This window comes from Copadichromis virginalis, linkage group LG11 (genome assembly GCF_057382275.1).
Source record: "Copadichromis virginalis isolate Kocher_CV1m ecotype Utaka linkage group LG11, C_Virginalis_male_GT1.1, whole genome shotgun sequence".
Classification (NCBI taxonomy): Eukaryota; Metazoa; Chordata; class Actinopteri; order Cichliformes; family Cichlidae; genus Copadichromis; species Copadichromis virginalis.
In genome coordinates, this window is record NC_140628.1 from 14,193,628 (window position 1) to 14,211,299 (window position 17,672).

Genomic DNA, 17,672 nt, shown 5'->3' on the forward strand with positions numbered 1-17,672 from the left:
TTTAGGTTCTGGTGTTGTCGTATTACCTGATGAAAGCCAGGGAGATGACATAGTCAGAGTGAACTGCGATAAGCCAGTCACAGTCTTTGCTGTGTGGGTAGGGATGGGGGTAGTTGGGAGAAAGGATGAATCCTGAAGACCCTGTCACATTCCCACCACAAGGAGCTTGAGAGATAAAAAGGAGGAAGAGATGAATGAGAAAAAAAGCTGTGAACACATAAGTAGTCTTTAAATGTGCTGCAAATGCCTTTAGCTAAATTCAGCTTGATACATGTGAGGCATGTACACTTATGGGTCGTTAAATTTAACTGGCTATTTCTATAACCTTTGTAAATCTCCATCAGCCGGTGGTGCAGTAACAACGATTAGGGCATTAGAAAGGCCACTGTTTTCCCCCTTTGCATTATAACACCGTGATACGCCTGACAATTGAGCTGATTCATTTCAATACGGTGTGCTTTTACAACACAATGCAATGCAGCATCTATGAAGTGTGTATTTTTCAGATATAAATGACTGAAAAAACAGTATGTATCCCTTACAAGACTTTATTCCATATGTTATCATGTTAATTATTTAATCCGCCTTCATTGCTCCTTAATCTCTCTGGGACTATGTGAACGCATCAAGTATCAATGTAGCAAATCAATCTGAAAGTCAACAGACTCAGTAGCATGGCTATGTTTGTGACTATTTCAATGTCATTTTTACTGCCTCGGGCACTCCCCCACTCCCCATAATTCTTTGCGCGTCTGTCAACTGTTGATTTTGATGAATAAACTAACAACTGTCACAGCACAATGAAGCAGTGTTTGTAACACGACGGTGACTGTGCTGTTTTTATTAGGCATGGTGACACTTTATTAGCACATGAACAGCTGACATTTACATCAAGTTTTCAGTAACACAGAGATGCTTCTGGTGTCAGTGGATTATGCCAAGTTGTGTGATTTTGTAATTGCGCTCCAAGACTTGCAAACGCCTAGGTCTTTCATGACGAGAAAAAGAGTCTGTTAGACCAGTTGGCAGCAACTCAAGAACATTTAGGTTTCTTTGGACCTACTTAGTGTAATTATTTCTAATTGCATTGTTAGGTAATTAGCCGTTAAGCTCCAATAAGACACTGTTTTGGGAGACCATAGACTACTCAGTCTTTTAACCAACAACAGAAGTGGATTTGTCCACATAAGAGCTGGCAACAGCTCAAACATATCTGAAGAGTGTTGTTTATTCTACACACACTTTTAAGACATGAGTGAGAGAGAGTTATAGTCTCATCTGCAGTCAGTTAATAGACAAACTCTTTGCTCTACCTCTTCCTCTCCACATCTCTTCTTCCCTCTGATCCTCTACACTTCCCTGCGCAACTTCTTTCTTCAATCTCCTCCACACTACCTCCCTTCTCTCTTTAAATCTTTCTCTCTCTCACCAATGCAGCTTGGAGGGCTGGGTTGCCAGTAGTATCTATTTTCCACTTGGATGCAGGTGATTCTGCTCTCTCCCTGCAATTCATATCCCGGATCACAGGAGAAGGTCACAGAGTCACCCGGCTCCCGCCCTTCTCCGTTGCGACTGCCATTCATGGGAATACCTGGATCTCTGCAGGCTGTTGCAAGCGAACCTGAAGGGCAAACACATACGTGTGATTCACAGACACACACCAAAAGCAGCTGGGGTCCGACATAAAATGCACAGGAAAGAATGCACAAGCGTTTCCATGTAGGGTTATGTTTAAACTGCAGCTCAAACAGAGTTACAGCACAGAGCCCATCACAGCTCATATCAGTCAAAATCCTGCCATGTTTTCCTAATCTGTTTCTCTAAAACACAGCTATGCAGCAGCCAAAGGCTTTGATAATGTTCTGGTAAATTCTGCTGGATTTCACAAATATTCAGCATAACAGACTCTCAAGATAGACTCAAGACTAGTTTAGTTTATTGAACTTCTGTGTTGTTGTTGTTGTTATTGCTGTTTTTCCTAAATCAAACATATCCAACGGCTCATCAAATTAAATATGTAAAACACAGAAATTTGATCTAAAAGGGCAATGTCTATTATATAGCATTCAATGTGATTAATATTTCATAATGTCACATACAGTAAAGTGAAACAAAGCTTTTATGAGTCCTCTGAAAATTAAGTACACCCTATATTCAATAGCTTGTAGAAACAGCTTTAGGAGAAATTACTTGAAGAAATCATTTTCTTCAATCATTCTCATGACTGACTCACTGACTGCAAAGCGCCCAGGTCCCATGGCTGCAAAACAAGCCCAAATCATCATCATCCTTCCACCTCCGTGCTTTAGTTGTCATGATCCACGATGATGTGTGAAGTGTTTGTTTATACGTGTGCCTCCTCCCATTAGAGTGTGAAGCTCTCTCTCCAAAGTGTGTGTACGTATTTATGTGTTTGCCCCTGACTGCTGGTTTGAAAAATTGCAAAATTAACCCAGTAACTTGCAGGTTTTGTTCCCCGAAACCCCATTCATGTCCTCATTTATAAAGTTGCTATTAGAGCGTGTAATAGAGATAATTAATTTGCATTGAACACCAAAATCCTGGTGTATTGTTATTTCACTATTTTATTTTATTTTTAATCTAATCATTCAGTTGTCAAAACAGCTATACGGATAGAAACAACAATTAGGTCGAATTGTTATTAGCTGAGAATAAAATCTATAGTCTCCATCTTTCTAACACTGTGACTCTGTGGACAGTAATGCAGTTGTCAAGCTGTCAGCCAGCTTCCCCACACTGAAAACATTTAGTGCACCTCACTGCAGTAATCACTGTTTACATCAAACCTGTCTGTGTAAAGGTTTGGACATATACAACACTGATCAATAATCAATCATTTGTCATGTTGTAATCAGTCAAATTAATGGAAAAATGTCTGTCATAGATGGGCACATAATAATCAGACAATAATAATCAATAATAATCAGACCCAAACAATATAACCCCCCTAATAAAATTATGAATTATCTTGCATAAATAGGGTGTTGATTTTCTTTACCCATTTCCGGTATTACCAGCAAAGTAGTTGCATGTTATCATCTGGGAATTTACCCAGATTTATTTATTTATTTAGACAAAGATTTTGACTCCCCCAAAGTTTAGCATAAAGTTACGCAGATATAGATGGGATCCAGGAGATGATGTGAATAAGTGAATGAAGCTGGTTCTGAAATTACTTTAGGCTTCTAAAACTCAACTAAATATATTTTAAAATGAGTTTTTAAAGCAGCTGCAGAGAGCTGATTGTGTTTTGAAAATTTCATGTTAAAATTTCTTCACAAATTGAAATTCATTCATTAGATGATATCAAGCAACATTTTTGAAAGGTTCAGCATCTGAAATTCAGACTATGACATATATTTTCAGCTACAAAAAACCTAAATCAGTCTCAGTGGGTTGACCCAGAACCCGTTTCGCCTGAAGCTGTCATAGGCTCCGTAATGGATCAGTAAACATGTCCACTTGCACAGCAGGATGGTATTTACAACGGTTCATCCACTAAAAACAATTCTGAAATAATTAAAACCTGTAAAAGCTTCAATTTCAATTTCTTATCTTTACAGTAAATCCATTAAACACTCAGCAACCTGTCTTGTATTTTTTGAGTTGATATAAAATTATTATTCACAGAAACTGAGTAAAATGTTTGCTGGTTAAACTGGGAAACATTACAGAAGAGTTTGCTGCAAATGTCATCACACATTTTTATCCACTAATAAAAAAAAAACTTTAATTAAAAATTGAGGTTATTGCATCCCATCAGTACATTAAATTTATACTAAATAATTACTGAAAAAATTAAAGTGTCATAAAACTGCAGCAAAATTTTTTTTTATTGAACTAAAAAAAACTGACTCCAGAGCAGATCCTCCCAGGCTCTGTTGCTATCTGAGTAACCAATATCACAGGTCCATCAGAGAACTATCTGATATGTTTCTTCAGACTTTTAGCGTCAGTTTCTGTCAGCAACATTTTATCAGGTTACAGTTTCCAGCTTCATCTAATGAAAATTCAAGGATGGTAAATGATGACAAATGATGACAAAATATGAATCTTAAAAAAAAGATGACAGAGTGGTTCAAGGTGATTTTCTTTCCTCTTGTTTTTTTTAAGATAAATATCATGTTCAGCACTGACATGCTTCATATTCCTTAGTCCACTGAAATGAAATTGATTCTCTGTGCTTTATTTACCCGTTGCCATGGTGAATTTTGGTATCAGAGCTCCACTGATGATGGCCTTCGTTCTTTACTCACGCACAAGCTTAACTTAAGGTGAATAAACACAGAGTTGATTAAACTAAATCTGATTAGCTCTTCTGGAACCAAAATCTCAGAGTTGCTGATCACAGTTACTCAGCTCAGAGTTTGTTTTTAAACGCAGAGTTCGATGAACCTGCTTCCTGGAATAGAGCCCTGGGTTGTTAGCTAAAAGCCTTGAAGAAACAGTCTTTGTAAACAGTAAATTGTAAATAATTATACACATATGCACACAGTGAGCAGTTCAGTAGGAGTGAGAATCTCTTTCTGTTGAAATCCTTTTTCTTTTGTTTATTGCTTAGGAGTACAGGTTAAAGAATTGTCTACTGTTTGCCTTTTATTTTGTTTTAGGGAACATTACGAACAATAAGAAACTTCTGTTAGTCATTTTGGCATTGCTTACCTCTGAAGTGAATAAACTGCTGCTCAACATCTTGAATTGTTATGTGCTGCAGACTTTTTCTTGGGAGTGGTAGAGTCTCATGTTAGCTGCATGTTGGATGTCTAATTTACCCCTAGGATGGGGACCTAACGAGCTTCAACCAAATGTGTTGCTGTGCATTATAGACAAGCATCTCTACTTTTAGTCTCATCTGTCCAGCTGTGCTGCCATGTTGCAGGATGCTTTCTGCTTGAAATAAGCCACGCTTGTTCAATGTTTCTCTAATTGTACTATGATGAACATGCCAACTGATGCCTGTGTAGTCTGAGACATAGCAAATTAAATCAAAATCCAATATAAAAAAATCTTCCACGGTATTTTTATGGGTTAGATTTTGTTCTTCATCTTAGTGCCTGGTGGAAACTCTCACTACCACATTAATTTGATAGTGGGAGTGATTTCTTGCTTACATTTTTATTTAAGGTAGTATATTCTTAATGAAATCCTACATGACTATTGTTCCCATCATCCCTTCCCTATTACTCGCATTCAGTTCTGAAAACCACCAGCCTCAGGCAAGCAGCGTATTTAAGTACAGCATGTCTGCAGAATCAGTTCCATTTTGCAGCGCAGTGCAGTGAATCCCATATAATTGATTTTTGTATTAGGCTGCCTGTATGCTAAAGAAAACAAAAACATTACAAGCTCATCATATTTGGCATGCATGTTGTTTCATTTTCAGTTTGCTTCCAGATGCTTAGTTTTGAAAGTAGTCATCAGCAAAGCAAATGCATTATGTCACAGCAGCAGCAAATATTGCATAGTAGACAGTCAGCAGTGAAGTGTAACATATCAGAGACTTTCACTGCTCATCAAGACATTATTACAAATTATTCTGAGAGATCCATAAGACACAAATGGAAAAGAACAATATTTGGGAATCTATTAGAAGTCAACAGAGAAAGAGGCTTCAGCATACTCCTTTCATGCACTGAATTTGTGTGATGATCCTTATACAGATCTGCTCAGCAAGACATTAGGCAGCGGTAAACAACATACTTGTACATTGAATTAATCACACTATTCTCAACTCTTTGCAGAAACTGTTATTGAGATCAAGGGAAAAAAATACTACCACATAGCTATGTAGCTCGCAAGATACACTCACTTGAGAAGTCAATGGCAAAGCCAGACTTGGTGATGTAAAAATCAGTCTCAAACTGAATGGTGACGATGTTGAGAGTCGAGTGGATTCCTTCAGGCAGCAGTGAGCCACTAACTTCCTTCAGAGACATTTCATTCTCAGGAGGCCCATCCCAAACCTTCAGGATGTCATGGGATGCCTCTGTGTCGAATGCAAGAAACTGGAGGCTGAAAGAGGTGAACACAAAAGATTGTTGGCATAGTTTGGTTTTAGTTCACCGCAAGTCTCTATCGCTGACCATATGCAAACTCTCTATTAGCTTACATATGGTTAGAATGAGTTAACATTAAATCAATTCTTGTATTCTCTTTTTGTACTGACGTAAATGAAGTTTGCATTCATCGTACACTGCAAATACAATGAAAACCCCTCAAGCTGGGGCACCAAATAGGTGTTGAACTTAGCAAGATTCAATTAATTCTAGAAACAATGTCCCTTTGCTTTTGGGCATTTTAGCTGAGATTTGCTATCATCAATCAACTTCTTCTAAAGTCAGAATTACACTATGAGACCACAGACTTATCTGCAATCTCATCAAGAGATGGCCCGAAGCAGCTCATCTCACAGAGAATGTGTGGTTGACTTTATGAAATCATATCATGTTTACTTCGACCTCTGAGCCCAAATCGGTTTTATTTCACAGTAATAGTGGGAGCTCTCAGCCAAAACAAAGGAAGAAAAAAAAAAGCTTCCATGTCCCAGTAATATTCCTCTGGGTGCTGTCACAGTGTCTACAAAGTCCCTCACACAATCATTCTTAATGGAGCTGCTGCAGGCCGTTTTTCTTGATGACATCTAACTTGAGAGGCGAATTCTTCATGTTCAAAATCTTAACTGCACATTACAACATCTCATGCAAACATTTTACGGATGTTTTCATCTTTAAGTCCTTTGAAGTCAGGGCAAGTTATCTGACCTCCATTAATTTATGATGCATTTAAATCATCTCCCCGCAGTTTAGTTCTAGGCAATTTCCTTGTATATATTTAAACTGCTGTTAAAATCCTTCTAACGTTAACACACATATAGTCCACTGGATGCTCTGCTTAGTTCATTTTAAATCATTTATTTTCTCTTTCACCATCCATTTCATGAATAATTTGCATTTTTAGACAAATTCCTGCACATCTTAATTAACAACAACTCGAAAATTATTAATACAAACGTTATTAATCATGTAGCACAATATAAAGAAAATAAACAAAATTACATTTATCCTAAATATGCAGTACATGCATGCATATGTAGACATCGGAGTTACCTGACGATGTTGCCAGAATTGACCTCAATTGTCCAGGTACATCTCAGGTTGTTGTCATAGGGGAAGGGATAGCCAGGAGAAAGGATACGCCCAGTAGACTCACCCTTAAAACTGCCACCACACTCCGCTGCATGCGCACACACACAAACACACACAAACACACACAGAAATATTGAAGCACAAATACAAAACTTGCACAATACAAAATCAAGATTCTTCCACAGACAAAAAAATGTGCATAAGTTAAACACACACAAACACACACACCAACTAACAACTAGATGCCAGCTCACTGCAGCTCTGAGGGTACAATGTGCAAAAATTTAAGCTTAGCCACAGCGAACAATCCTAACAGGTAATGAGACTGCGGCTTCCTGTCTAAGCAGAGAAACTCAGAGATACAACACATGTTTGCTTCCTAATGAATCATTAATTTGGTTAAAAAGACTATAGAGGCCAGGCTACACTGTAGGAATGACACTGCTACAAACGTTAATAACTGAACGGATATCTTATCATCCAATCTACTTTGTCTCTTCCTTGGTTATTGTCTTGCTATCTATATTACATAATAAACGCCACTTAATTAATAGGAAAATTGCATTAGATCACTACATTGGTGGGCTATAATCAGTATCATTATGCCGGGCAGATGTAAAAGACCTTGATGGCAACGAGGATGTGGCTCTGGGGAAATGAATGGAAATGCCATTTCACCACAGCTCACTATTAATATTGATCTCTCAGTGACACAGCACTGTTTTCCAGTTAATCAGTACATCTATTTATTTACTCATTGCGGTTGTATTAGACATATCACAATGGTATAAAGAAGAAATGCTCCAGCAGTGGAAAGCATTGGCATTAAAAGTGCAATTCTGCACACGTCCGGAATTTGTAAATCATCTTTTACCCTAATCCATCACTGCTAGACATCAAGGAACAGACACTGCTTCACAACACCTTCCAGACTTGAGCAGCGTGCAGGTAATAGCTTTATCATTTCTCTATCTTTCCGTCTCAGCATGTTCTGAATATGAAAGTACAGCCAGGACTGTGTTTTATGTCCAAGTCTCAATATGACAAAAAAAGATACGATAATTATTCCTTTACTTGTAGAAAAACGCAGATTAATTGCTGGGGGATTAAAACATTCGAATCAAACATTCGACGAAAGGGGTACGGCAACACAGCGAAAGCTCAATAGCAATCCTATACACTATAACACTATAGTGTTCGTAATCATTCCATACAGCCAGTTCTGCATCCAAAACACACACACAGATCAATTATTCACGAGAAAACATCAAAGCCATTTAAATTCTCTTACCAAATGACAAGCGGCGTATTTTCTTTCAGCAAAGTTCAATTAAGAACAAATCATGTTGGGATAAATCCTTTGGATTAACACCTAGCTGAGCAGTGGCTGTTCTGAATAATAATAAAAGCTACAAACAGCAGGGTCTCCATCCTCTGGACTATGACACATAGAATGGAGAGCCCGCTGTTTGTAGCTTTTATTATTATTATCTTATTATCTATAACTAGACAGACAGAACAGAAAAAAATTCAGCATTCAGGCAAAAAGGATTACCTATACATGAAGGAAGAGGGTTGTCCCACGCTCTTCTTTCACCAGTCATGCACTTTAGCATGCCAAAGCCGTGCAGAGTGTAACCTTGGTCACAGCCAAACGTGATGGCACCTCCAGCAAAGTGACCCTGGTCACTGATTTTGAAGCCAAACTGTGGCACACCTGGATCGTCACAGTGGGACAGCTCAAAACCTAGACAAGAAAGAAGAAGAATGGCATAGGGTGGTGATAAGAACCAACACATTAATGTAACACAGTACTATGTAACAAAGTCTACTGTCATTCGATGAACCAGTACTCATTTATCTATACTCTAAAGAGGTATGGATTTAGCTTTGAGTATCGATTTCCCGTTGGGCACAGATGAGGGTTCATAGTCCTATTATATTACCAGCAATAAAAGATTTCCTTTGGACAGAGACCATAATTAGGCATTCATAATTAAATGTTCAATTGAGTGTGGGCATTTGCTATGACTGAGAAACAGCCTATCCACTTGGAACGCTTGGGGAGAGGAAATTAAACAAGCCACAAACAAGAAAATGTGATAAATCTTTAGCTCAGCATGCTTGAATATGGCCTTCATATGTTGTTCCTCTCTTTTAGGTACTAAAGTGTTCCGCTATGCAGCAAGAGTGGCCGCACATAAACCCAGCAGTGCTGATTTATGGTCTCGTCTCACCGCGAGGTCCGTGCCCATGCCAGATGTTATGGTAGTATTACAAGTGTCATGCCCAGTATAAATCTCCAGCAGTTACCGCTCACATTTAGGAAATTACCTCAGCACTTTTGGAAGGAGTCATGAAAACATGATAAGATTTCATGTTCTGACAAGATTTAAACTGACCATATCCCACCTTCCCCTTGCCCCCTTGCTGCTCATACATCACTCAGTTCTCCTTACATAAAAAAAAAACCCTTTTCATTTTGGCTCAAATGATTGCACTTGAGAGATACAGCTTACATTGTGCCATTTACCTTGTGTGCATCCATGGATAAGAAAAAATATCACAAATGAAATCCAATTATGTGATACTTAATTACGGGGTATTCTGTAACTCAAAAGGAAGCCTGTAATTAAGCCATTTCTTCACAACTAATTTAGATACAGATGGCAATTTATATAGCCGTTGCAAATGAGCCCACATTCCTGATTAATGTACATTTTCTTTTTTTATTTTTGCAGATCTGTCAGGCTCCGAATCCTCAAACCCTTCACAACTAATGCCAAACTGAATCTTACAGCAAAACTGTTAAAACGTTTCTCTTATATCTATTACCAGTTGTACCTTGCACATTTGGCGCCATTATCATAGAGTGAAAGCTGAAGACATAGGAACTGTGAGTTATCAAAAAAAAAACCTTTTCATTATTATTATTTTCAAACCATTCAAAAGTTTAAAACTGATCAAAAGTGAAAACCAGAACTTCATCCTAACTACTCTCTTGAATTCTACATTAGAAAGCTTACTGGTAGACCAAAAGATTTCAGAGATCTCAATGAGCACACAATTGCAGGTGAAAGACAAAAACACTTTAAATTGGATGGCAAAATGCAGTGTCGCCAAAACATTCTCTCTTCACAGTAATAAATTGGAAATGGTTAGCAACAACACACAGTCAGCAAGCCAATTAGGGGGGAGAGAAAACCCCATCTATTATTGCCCCCCCTTACAGCAATGACCGAAACTTTTAATGCGCACATGCACTTGTGGATTTGTACACACACACCCTATGCAGTGCATGCAAATACAAACTGGCAACACACACAAACCACAAACAGCAGCATAGTGACTTCAAACAGTCCTAACAATAATTCACCTGCTTTAACAAGGTACAGTTAGGCAAGCAAGGACGCTAATTGCAGAAGTGGAGAGCAAAATAAAAGAGAGAAAAAGGACTCACATGGAGAGAGACAGAGGTTGAGAAAGGACAGAAAGAAAAAAGCCAATTTTCCTGCTGGAGTGGAGCAGAAACACCATGCTGTGTTTAATGGATACCCTGACAGTGAAAGATACAGCGAAGCGGGGTGAGGGTCAATTAAAATGTTCTTTCAAATTCTGCTACTTCAAATGCCTGGCTCCCGAAGTGAGGCTAAATTCACTCATTTGGAAAAGCTTTAGGGCCCTCCTCCCCCAGGGAAATGAAATGTGACTTACTGTGGTATATGAGCCGGAAACCTGCAGCCGTCTTCTCGTGGTCAGAGTAGAACTCAAGCCACAGATAGTTGGAAGTGCTGGTAAGGGACAGACCTTGCATCAGCGTGCTCGTGTATGTGCCAAGCAGTGGCGCTGCCCCATCTTTACCGTCATACAGCTAATCGGAGACAGAAAGGAACACGAGGGAGTGTTTTGTTGCTTTGATTAAGAATTAAAAATTAATACTGAAGTAAGACAGCAACGATTAAAAAGAAGCTATTAGTGTCATATATCCGATTTTATATGACATCTCTATTGCCAAGCCAATGCCCTAAATAAAATGAGATAATGAAGAAAGGAGCATCCATAATTCATTCCATTGATCTGAGAGTATATCTGTAGAGCTTAGCTAACAAGGCTCGTGACAGATGGTCTGGAAGAATAACTTGTCTTTTTAATTAATACCATTTAAAAGTAGAAATATTTTAACAAATATTCACCAAATATTAAATGTTCTTTATTATTTAACTACTTATTTTCAGGCAGGCAGTTGACTCTTTCCACTGCTTTTCAAGGCTCTTAGAAACATGAGTTTGAAATTGAATCTTTCTTTGATGTTGTGTTTATTTACTTGTTTATTATTTTATGAAAGAATGACTTTAAGTAGAAGCATGCTTCCCTGACTGATATCTGTGAAACAATAAAAAATGAAAAACAAAAGGCTCTGTGTTCTTTCCTTTGAAACGTTACAGAAGGGCTCTGTTTTGTTTTTCCATTTCTTAAAGGTAATCTACCTCTCTGAAAATGTTTTCCACTTTTGAGATATTCCCGAGATGACTGAGTACAAGAGACTATACAGCTGCATTACTAGATGGATACAGATACTAGTCCACAGTGCTTTGGACTAATAACAAAACATCTGCATCTAAAAAATATATATAAATAAATAGTGCACTCCAGCTGTGAGGTGGGAACAACACAGCCACTTTCATTACATGTGTGGTGCTTATCAAATCTGTTAATAATGCCCACGAGCAAATGCTGCTGATGCTGTCACGTGACCTTCAGACGTCTAAGACAAAACAATTCTGCATTTTTTTCCCATGCAATCCTTCTTTTTGCAAATAATAAAAAGTATCAAGACCTTGCTTGCATACTTGAACATCAATTTTTAAAAATGACACAAAACTGAAGTTGCTTATCTACTTTGTGTCAGCAAAGATGAGCGACTGCTTTGCTTACCTTGAGAACATCACCTTGAGCAAGCTCAAAGGTGCTGGCAGTGATGTTGATGCCTTTTCCTGTTTGGACCTGAATGCTGTACACGCACTCATGGCTGTTGTCATAGTTCATTGGATAGTTGGGGGACAAAAGAACTCCCTCATTGTTGGAGACTGTTGAACCGCACTCAGCTGCAAACAAAAAAACCCCAACAACAGACACAATCAGCTACACAGCAATATGACCTGCTTAAACATATTAGGAATACATTCACGAAAATTAATAGACACCATAAAACTGGTTCATTAGCTTTTTCCTAACAAGATAAAAGTATATTTCACACATTCTACTTAAATGAGAAAGTGTACATCCCTTTTTATTACCTTACCTCGTGAAAATCATTTTTTAACTGAGACAGACACATTATGAAACATAGATTAGACTATTAAATAATTAATATTTAATGTAACAACATTCACTTGCCTTGCTGCCTGGGCTAAATAGCAGAAAATTACTTAACCACAATTAACTTGTACAGAAAAAAAAGTCCAGACTTTCAAAGACAGGGACATCAGAACATGGCATTTATCATGCAACAAATGCACTGATACTTTTAGTCTGTAAGTCTGACACAAGACCAGGTCAATGTCAAAAACATGCTAGGTACACTATCACAATGACTAAATCCCTACAGTAACCTTTTGAAATGTGAATGTAACTGACCTGCCTTTAAGCCTTCATGAGTGAAAAGGACATCTCCCTAGATAGTTTAACCCAGCAGCTCACGTCAGTTAATCACAGGTCTATCCTTTTAACTGTAGTCTACTTACATAAACCCAATTCTGCTGGGTTCTTAAATGTCAAATAATAAAGTTTACATCTGTGTTGAATACATTTTAAAAGCTGACACTGGCTAGTTGCATAAACACATACATAAACAAGAACGGAAACAGAATAAAAGCAGTTGACCACGTACCCACACACCTTGGCAGAGGGGCACTCCACATGCGGCGCCCACCTCCCAGGCACACGATCTCCCTCGCCCCCTGCAGACGATAGCCCGTATTGCAGTAGAACGACAAAGAGTCGCCAATGCCAAACTTGGAGCCCGTGTGCCAGCCGTACCGAGGCGTTCCAGGGTCCTCGCAAGGTTCAAGATCATACTCTGCAAATAAGACAACAAAAATTTATTACGAATCCTCTATCTATTGCTTCTTTTGAAAATAACTCCCAGTCTTCTTGTTTGCTTCCATCAAAAAAGACGACATGTTCAGGCAAAGCAGCACTGTAGTTTGTGGGGATTACCTGTCTTGCTCAAGGAATCTTCATCAGGCTGGGAAGCCAAACGTTTGATTCCAGGTTGTCGGGATAAAGAATGAGCTCTCTAAAAACTAGGCCACTCTCAGTGAAATATTTTTACACATGGGGCTGCTGGTGGCCTTATAATTTGAGAAAATGCAGCCCAGGAGTAGGAGGAAAAAGGTCTTACTCCCATCAGCATTTCTCTCACGGTCTGTATCTGGCAGTATGCAGAACTATACGGAGCCTATTGATTTCAGCACCGCAAAACATTAAAGCAGCAATCAAGTGTAGGATGTAGAATGATGGCCTTGGCAGACGTTCATTAAAGGTCATAAAAGGTTAAAAAACGAATTCTAATAATGAACTATATAGATGCTAATTGCAGAGCATGAAAGAAGACAAAAATATATTCACAAATCATGTTTCATGAATATTCATGGATTCATAAGATATGTCTCACTTCAGTGAACAGCAGGCAAACATTTAACCCGGATGCTCATGAAACAAGGCTTCTCTACCTTGCTATTCTCTCTGTGTGTCACTCTCCTCTCTCACTCTTTATCCGACCTTCTCTATGAGCCCTGCACACTCAGCATCACCATCTGTCTCATCTCCTTTCTGTCCCTTTATCTAGCTCTCTAAACCGTGTATCTACGGCTGTTTAATTCTCCATTTCTTACCATCTATATGGGGGGCCCATTATTTCTGTACACACCTCCTTCTCCTTCTGCCGTCTTCAGTCCTCGGGAGACTGGCCCACATGCAATGCTTTGCTGATCATTCTCCTCACGATCAGACACCCTCTACCTGCATGACCCTGTTGTCTCTTAATTATCCTTCTCTGACTGACACAGGCCTGAGGCATGGTCTGTCTTAAGCCTGCTGACCGACAAATCACTCCTTATGCTACTTTATGCACGCTTTAGAGAGGCTTAGTGCTTTTGATCTCATCAATGAAAGAACTGTCTCTTTCCACGTGCCTGTGACTGCTTTTCACTTTTGCTTTCTACCCCTCGTTTTAATTACCCTTAGTCCTCTTTTCTACCTCCTCCACACAACCCTCCATCCTCTGCTAAAACCTTTCCTGCCCTACCACAACTCCCACCTCCATTCCTTCTACAGACATAGCCCACATATGGACTCATACCTGAGAACGAAATGTTGAATCCCTGCAGCGATATGGAGAAGTCAGAAATAAAGCGTAGCTGGGCCTTGAAGTTCCCATACAGACCAGCATTAATTGGTGCAGGCCTCTCAGAGCCAGTCAGGCGAGCGAGTGGCTGAGCGAAGCTGCCGTTTTCTGTTATCAGAAGGTAGTCATGGTGATCCTCCAGGTGGAAGGAGTGAAAAGTGAATTGGACACCTTGGAGGAGAAAATAGGAAAGTCCAGTGATAGAGGTTTCCAGGAATATATAAAGAATAACTGAAAGGAACAGTGTCATTCATAAATTCATGGTAACATGCATATTTCATGTTCATACTGACTGACAGTACTGTGTAAAAGTCTTCAGCCACCCCCATTTCTTTAGAGTTTGCTAGGAAAATGGGAAATGGGCTTGATGATTTATTGAAACATGCAAAAAAAAAAAAAAAAAAACCATTGGAAAGATAAAAATAGAGCTTGAATGTTTTTGATAGGTTTGTAGCTTGAACCTATTCGCTGGAACGTTGAAGACAATATAATTACACCGCAAGCAAGACACGAAGTAGGCAAAGTTTTTCATGTTTCTCGTGCACGGGAGAGAACCGGACAGACGCCGTTCCTTCGCTTGACCCCAGTTGCTCTCGACCGCTCCCCCGTAACACTGCTTTTTTATTGAGGTTACATGAATATGCATAGGTTCATTAACATATGACGTCTACATACAAACAAAGAGTACCGTGTGTGTGTGTGTGTGTGTGTGTGTGTGTGTGTGTGTGTGTGTGTTGCTGATCAAAGGGTCATATAACATAAAAGCACACAAGCAAACATCCTTGGTCAGGAAGAGGGTAGTCTCACCCTAGATAACACGGTGAGGAAGTCCAGCATTTAAAGCACTTAGACTAGAACAGACGTAGCTACGTTTATCCTACCATAAAACAATAAGACAAGGTACGACCTCTCTCGTGCTCCCAGAGTGCTCTCTAATACACACAAAGTTTGCAGACTATCACTACACAATTGATTATACACCTTTAAGAATATATGGTTAAATATTTCTAAGCATAAATGACAATCAACAATACAAAATCTAACAGTTTTCAAGAAAGCCTGAACTCTATTAATCAGTATCATCAATAACAGTTCTGCAGGCTTCTGGAAGGTCATTCAGAGCTCTTCTTTGGATGTCAGGTGGATGAAAATCTGTTGCTCTGTTTCTGTTTTTATAATTCATCAGTTCTGTCAAGATCCCCAAGACCGCTGTCTGAAATGCAGCCCCATACAATGACCAAGCCTTCATCATGTTGTACAAATAGCTGAAGAAACTCACTGTTGACACTCACTGATGATTTGACCCAAACATTTCAAATTTGAATTCATTATTTCATACCTTTCGGACCTCTTGCTAGTCCAGTTTTTGTGTAATTTGGCATACCTGTGCAGTAAACAGTAGAGTGATTATCTAAAGATCTAGATGCATCTATCAGATTCTGCCAGGTCTTTGATGGATTTTTCCCCCCTTTTCTTTATGACATGAATTTCAGATATGGTATCTGTATCATGATTCAGTCAATTTCCAAAGAAAAAACTTTGAAAAATCTTCAGAAAAGGAGAACTGTTGCTCATTGGAGCACTGACTGATTGGATATAAAATATAAAATATAAAGAAACTAGTGGCCGTTCAAGACTCCTGCACAGTGCTGCATAAGGTTAAGAATTAATGTTGTTGTTTAAATTTAAGGAAATGGGCTAAATTTGAATGCAGTCACCTCAAAATGAACCTGGTAAAACAAAGACTTGTCTTCTAGCTTGCCAGTGAAAGATTTTCCCAAGAAAAGAGCATAACTAATGATTGACAGTCAATGAAGCAAACAGAATCTATAAATTGTTTTCAGGTTGGTGAAGATGATGTTTTCCATCAATAAAATGTAACTGAAATTTTAAGCAAGTAAACAAGGCCTATATAAACAGTATATTTCCATTTTATCACACTGTAACTCAGACCCAATAACAACATCTTCATTCTATCCATGATGGCCACTTGGCTGCTTCTCAGCACCATCAGTGATGGCATTTCAATGCCATCTGTTGAATCTGTTGGAATATGACTCTATAATGTCCTCCACAATGCTTGGCTCACTTAATAAAGAAAGCCCCAAATGGCTCTAGAATAAATAACAAAATGAAATGATTGATTGTCTTCTGTAAAACGCCAATTATATTACAGAGCATGAAGGCAAATGACCAATTAATCAAGAGCCAATCTTGTGAGGAGACTTTCTAATATTGTAATACAGTCTGTACACGTGCTGGTTAATAAAAAGTGGCTAGTTGCATAACTACTACCTCTGAAGTGGAATTTCTTGCTGATTGCCCAAAGGTAAAAGCATACAATACAGCGATTAAAGAGCAGAGAAAATAATCCCAGGAGATTTTGTGTATGTTGTGGTGAATTTGGAGGCTGTGGTGAACAAGTCATCCAATCTCAATAGCCAAAACAGGTGAGCTGACGGGTGACTGGTTGGCTCAAATATGGCCTGAGAAGCAAGTCAAAAGTTCAAATCCTGTCCAGGGACCATTTAGACTTTCTCTTTTTCATGTTCTGTCTATTTGCTAGTATTTGCTATATATATATATATATATATATATATATATATATATATATATATATATATATATATATATATATATATACACTCAACAAAAATATAAACGCAACACCTTTGTTACTGCTCCCATTCCCCATGGGATGGACGTAGAGACCTAAAATTCATTCCAGATACACAATATAACCATCCCTCCCAAACAGTGGTCACAAATCAGTCCAAATGTGTGGTAGTGGGCACATCTGCCATATTGAGATAATCCATCCCACCTCACAGGTGTGCCACATCAGGATGCTGATCTGACATCATGAGTAGTGCACAGGTGTACCTCAGACTGCCCACAACAAAAGGCCACCCTGGAATGTGCAGTTTTTTGCGCTATTGGGGGTCTGGGGACCCAGAACCGGTCAGTATCTGGTGTGACCACCATTTGCCTCATGCAGTGCAACACATCGTCGCATGGAGTCTATCAGATTGTCAATTGTGGCCTGTGGAATGTTGGTCCACTCCACTTCAATGGCTGTGCGAGGTTGTTGGATATTC

At 38.8% G+C, this 17,672-nt stretch overlaps 1 protein-coding gene across 3 annotated transcripts in view; it reads right to left on the reverse strand.

The window, feature by feature from the left end:
* The window catches only part of LOC146698207 (CUB and sushi domain-containing protein 3-like), a 259,780-nt gene that overhangs the window by 121,641 nt on the left and 120,467 nt on the right, over positions 1-17,672 (reverse strand). For all 3 annotated transcript variants that reach the window (XM_085473236.1, XM_085473239.1, XM_085473238.1), the window contains exons 20-28: positions 14,530-14,745; positions 13,057-13,245; positions 12,102-12,271; positions 10,881-11,037; positions 8,722-8,913; positions 7,128-7,254; positions 5,831-6,033; positions 1,430-1,621; positions 27-165 (exon numbers count right to left, since the gene is read on the reverse strand). In XM_085473236.1, coding sequence (XP_085329362.1) covers positions 27-165; positions 1,430-1,621; positions 5,831-6,033; positions 7,128-7,254; positions 8,722-8,913; positions 10,881-11,037; positions 12,102-12,271; positions 13,057-13,245; positions 14,530-14,745 — 1,585 coding nt within the window. The remainder of the gene's footprint in view (positions 1-26; positions 166-1,429; positions 1,622-5,830; positions 6,034-7,127; positions 7,255-8,721; positions 8,914-10,880; positions 11,038-12,101; positions 12,272-13,056; positions 13,246-14,529; positions 14,746-17,672) is intronic.